This window comes from Photinus pyralis, unplaced genomic scaffold (assembly GCF_008802855.1).
Source record: "Photinus pyralis isolate 1611_PpyrPB1 unplaced genomic scaffold, Ppyr1.3 Ppyr1.4_LG2, whole genome shotgun sequence".
NCBI classification, from domain to species: domain Eukaryota; kingdom Metazoa; phylum Arthropoda; class Insecta; order Coleoptera; family Lampyridae; genus Photinus; species Photinus pyralis.
In genome coordinates, this window is record NW_022170403.1 from 33,486,200 (window position 1) to 33,491,019 (window position 4,820).

At 35.4% G+C, this 4,820-nt stretch overlaps 1 protein-coding gene across 1 annotated transcript; it reads right to left on the bottom strand.

Annotated features, from left to right (window-relative positions):
• Nucleotides 1-494: 494 nt before the first annotated feature.
• LOC116165153 (myc box-dependent-interacting protein 1-like) lies at nucleotides 495-1,235 on the bottom strand (the record flags this gene model as incomplete). The annotated part of the gene is given in 2 exon segments (XM_031479463.1): nucleotides 495-911; nucleotides 986-1,235. A coding segment is annotated over 1 exon segment (69 nt), but the record flags the coding sequence as incomplete, so codon positions are not given.
• Between the last annotated feature and the right edge of the window lie 3,585 nt (nucleotides 1,236-4,820).

Genomic DNA, 4,820 nt, shown 5'->3' on the forward strand with positions numbered 1-4,820 from the left:
TTACGCTAATAAAAAGCGTAGGTTTTTGCTATCTTACCATTTACTTAACCTTAATTAATAATCTTGTTTTTAGAAGTATCTAGGTATCTTTCGGGTTTTCATACAAAACAGAAATAACAACTACATACATGCATGAGCATATAATTAAGTATGTACAAATGAGTAGAACTCCCGTTAAATTGTATAAGAATTCCTGCATGTGAGGCGAATGGCAAATGTGGGCTTGGGAATACATTATCGATACCAAACAAGGTAAAGAAGAAAACGCATTAAATACCCACCTTAAAACCCAAAGGTAGGTACATCTACAACGCAATCATAAAAAGCACATTTAGGTAAGCGAAAGCGAAGTTATTAATGGACATTTAACTTCCGACAGAATACAGAAATATATCGAGACCGCTAAATCTATTTATGTATTTTGTAAAATAATTTTACAAATCTAAACTAGGAACTAAGCAAATCCGTGTTAAATGTATAAGTTGGTCACTGACCTTTTCTTTTGCTCTCCCTGCATGTTTCTGTACCGATTTTGCTATTAAAGATCCTTTACTTTCCGACATTTTTTCGAAATTACACAAATAATTAAAAAAAAAGCACTGCACACGAATAATCACTTTGAAAACTGGGTGAAAGCAGAACTTAACCTTTATTTAAGAGTTCCTACTTTTAGGAGCTTACTGCTGAGCTCGGATACGATTCTGGCCTTATTCCCGAGCTATTTTAAAACAGTTTACACAAACCAAAACCCGTTCCGCGTACAATTTGTTACTCAACACTTGACCGTCTTATATGAAATAAAACGAGAAGTTGGCTTTTCTAACTTCGTGAACATTCTTCTCTTTTTAGTTGCAGTCGTAACCACTAGGTTCGCTAATTTACAGTCTTAAAAATAAATCATGGAGAAGCTGCTGAAATTATTAAAATAGTATTAATAAAATAAACTGGAACGCTGTATGAACCCAGGACAAGTTGACATACTTACCGATAGCGATAATCGCAAATTTCACCATTAATTATCATACCTAACCTATTATTAATTGTTAACAATAAATTACTCATGGCTGATATTATGAGGTTAATTATCGACAGATAGGTACGGTGGTTTTACAATTTATATGTGAAACTGAGGAACTTCATATCACACTTTGAACCTGTACTAATCCATATTTTCTGATAAGAAGTATTGAACTATGATTACTTAATACCCGATGATATCAAATCAGAGCCGGCCTCAGGATGTACCTGGATCTTCAAAATGTGTTTCATCGCAAGGAATATGTGTGAACTATGGTGTGAAGGTGAACTTATCGCAAAATGTTGAAAAATGCATCTTTACTACAGCATGATTATAATATGACTTGAGTAGATCAAAACCTTAGAGAAGGAAAGGTCAAAACCATATAATCTAAATCTGCTGTTACAGTTCACCCTTCACCGAACGGTAGGCAGTGTATCGTACACCTCTGTTCCAATTTGGAATATGTACAATACCTACCTACTGATATTCGTATTACCACAGATGACATACACTACAGATCTACAGATTTCGTCTAACCATAATAATATTAATTAAATGATTAAACAAAGATATTATATGATATTATTATTGTATATTATGTATTACATATTATGAATAAGCACTTTATAAAGAAGTATGATCACCGACTAAAGTAATGATAATCGGAAGCTTATTGCCACTTAGGCAACCAACCATACACTATCTAAAATGGCAACGTTGTGGTTAAAATGCAATTTTTCCGGCGGGAATTCGTGACGGATGGGCTACATGCTACACGGCGTCGCGCATTGTCGTCTTTGGTCTTTGCTTCGGGGGTTTCTTCGTCACTGCCTTGAGACAAACGCTATAGCAGGTAAAATAACAAGGATTGGTAAATTTTTATTTAATTTTTGGTTTTCCCAATTGTTGCAATATACCTACTACTCCCTTTATATCAAGACAGTGACGAAGAAACTGCTAAGAAGGAACAATGCGCGACACGTGCGGCCCCTAACAATCTTAACATCGAAATACCTTTTTAATTAAGTATTTATTAGATAAGCAGTGTCTTCATATACTCAATGTGATTTTAAATGCCGAAGGGAGTATAAATTATCACTTCATCACTCATCATCAGTTACTTGTTATGAATTATTCGCTGAAGTTGTTAGGTATTTTTTCAATTTGGAGTAAAAAGAAAAGGATTGATTGACAATAATTACAATTTTTTTCATTTTCGGTTTAACTGGAAGCAACCTAAATTTTCCAGAAATCCATAGGATAAATGCATAAAATCCGGTTTTACCATTTTTTGTAATTATACCTACTGTAGCGTTTATAGGTACCATAGTCCAATCATTTAAGGCAAAAAATAAGCAGAGTTGGACTGGGTCAAGCATAGAGTGACCCGGTGACCCAGTTAGTTTACTGACCCAGTGGACCCGGTGACCCAGCTTGACCCGGTGACTCAGTTTGACCCGGTGACCCAGCTTTACTCAGTGACCCGTCTTGACCCGGTGGCCCAGTAATTAAATTATTGTTAGGTATCATCCAAAACAATTTCAAGTAACTTTTAATTTTAAAAAAAACTTCCTCAATAATATTCGGCAACAAGCACGTAGCCCAATTTCATTCAAGAGAACTAATACCTAAAAAAATCAAATGCATTTGTTTATAGTTTGTAGTCAAGTAGTCAATGAAAGTATTTAGAGAAAAGATTTATTTGGATTAAGCTAACTACACCTTTTCCACTTTTATTCGAGAAACTATCAAGTTAATTTGAGAAAGTATCAATTGCATTTGAGAATAGTAAAATGTATTTGAGAAAACAACAAATGTAGTTCAGAATAGTGATTTGTATTTGAGAAGGCATCAAATGAATTTGAGAGTAGTAAATTGTATTCAAGAAATGGTAAAATGTATTTGAGAAGATATCAATTGAAAATGAGGAAAACAAAATCACATGTATAACAATTAACATAGCCTGATGCTGCTGCTGCTGTTGGGGACTATACATACAGTAGCGGAATTATAAAAATTTGATTCTTAATTATAATTCATTAGGAATAATATTACATTCTGAAATACAATAAAATTAAATGATAATTTCTCAAATACAATTGACTACTTATTCTCAAATACATTTGATGTTTTCTCAAATCCAACTGACTATTCTCATCTAAGTACTTTGACGTTTTCTCAAATACAAGTAGGTAACAATTCTCAAATTGAACGAACTTCTTTTCCACCGATAGGTTTGCCAATGCGTTCAGTCGTGTGTCAAGCATGTATAGGATCAGAAAAATGTTGTTCGTTTTGGCGCTCGAAAAAAAACTTGAAAATGACTGCAAATTTGCAATGAAAATCTTTTAGATAGAAAGTCCTAAATCATGAACTCACTTTTTGTCGCTGGTTAGTCGTTAATAATGAATAACCATAATTTGAAAGCTACCAATTCGAAAGTAGTCCAAATCGGTTCAGTCGTGTAGAAGTATTAGGTGTGGCGGATAGAGAGACCACAAAGTGCAGCCAATAGCAATTTTTCACTTTGAGGAAGGCTGCTGAAAGATTCAACTGGCTCTTCAACAGAGTTGTTTGAATCGCTCGGAAGATTCCTTTTAACCAGGTTAACCAGGATTCCAGTTAACCAGATATCCGCCCTTATCCGAAAACCAGAAGGCCATTACAACATTTCGTATTAAGGAAAACCGTGTCATGCAACCATGTGTAGGGGTATACCTAGTGCTTAAAAATAAGACCACGTGAACGGTGAAAGCGTCCTTGAGGTCCCATTAGTTTCGGATTGTAATTTGAATAGTTCGAAATTGAAAATAATGGAGGGAGTAGTTTGGTTATATTTTATATACGTTGCCATCTCGTAAATTTGCATGCAATAATTTAGACGGCTTTGCAAGTCTGGACGATGAGTTCTTGTAACACGGTTACTTTAAAGGATAGAAGTACAATTTTCTCCAGGCAATAGCGTCACACGTTCCGTATGAGATGCCCGTTAGTGGGACAAATTGTCGCAGCTGCTTTTTCCGACTTTGCTCAAGACGAGCAAGAACATCTTTTACAACCTCCTTATTAGCAATCACTAAGCGGCCAGGTGACTTCCCAGAAGCAAGACTTCCTGTATGTTAAACCGCTCAAGTAGACGATGAGCATTTCGGCGTATATTGTTTGTAATCCTCGTCATGGTTGACAATCGTTTATCGAAACTCCTGTATACACAAACGTATCGAGTACTCCCAAACTCCACTTTCGTCTTTAGTCCCATTACGGAACAGGACAGCAAACGCATCTTATTCTCTTCTAAAGTAAAAGGCTTGTCGGAGTAAACCTATTGCCTATTACACGCTACAACTAAAAAAACGTTTGTTTGTAATTTACAAGTAATTTACCCACCTTGTAAATATTCGAAAGAAACTGGTAGTCTTGAAAAAAAGCCGTTTTGAAAGGGACGAAAGTATTCGAATAAGAATCACAAATCATGGTTTTGGTTTGTAAAATTATAGGTTATGTTTTGTATTGGTACCTCAGAGCAAAGATCATACTACACTAGATAGACAGCGCTGTATAAATTTTAGTCTCTCATAATTCGTCCCGCCAAATAAGTCGACTGCGTCCTCCAGCGGCTATGTTTTTATGAGAATAGTACAAACTACCTGGCGGGGTAAGAAGACGCGCGAAATGGCAAAGCACAGTTATTTTTAGAATAAAGGGCTATTGTATGGGATATCGGTGTCATTCTTAAGCGCAACCTTGTGTGGGTGTTATAGATGTTTTTATCTGGTTACCTTACTGTAAATTAAAATAC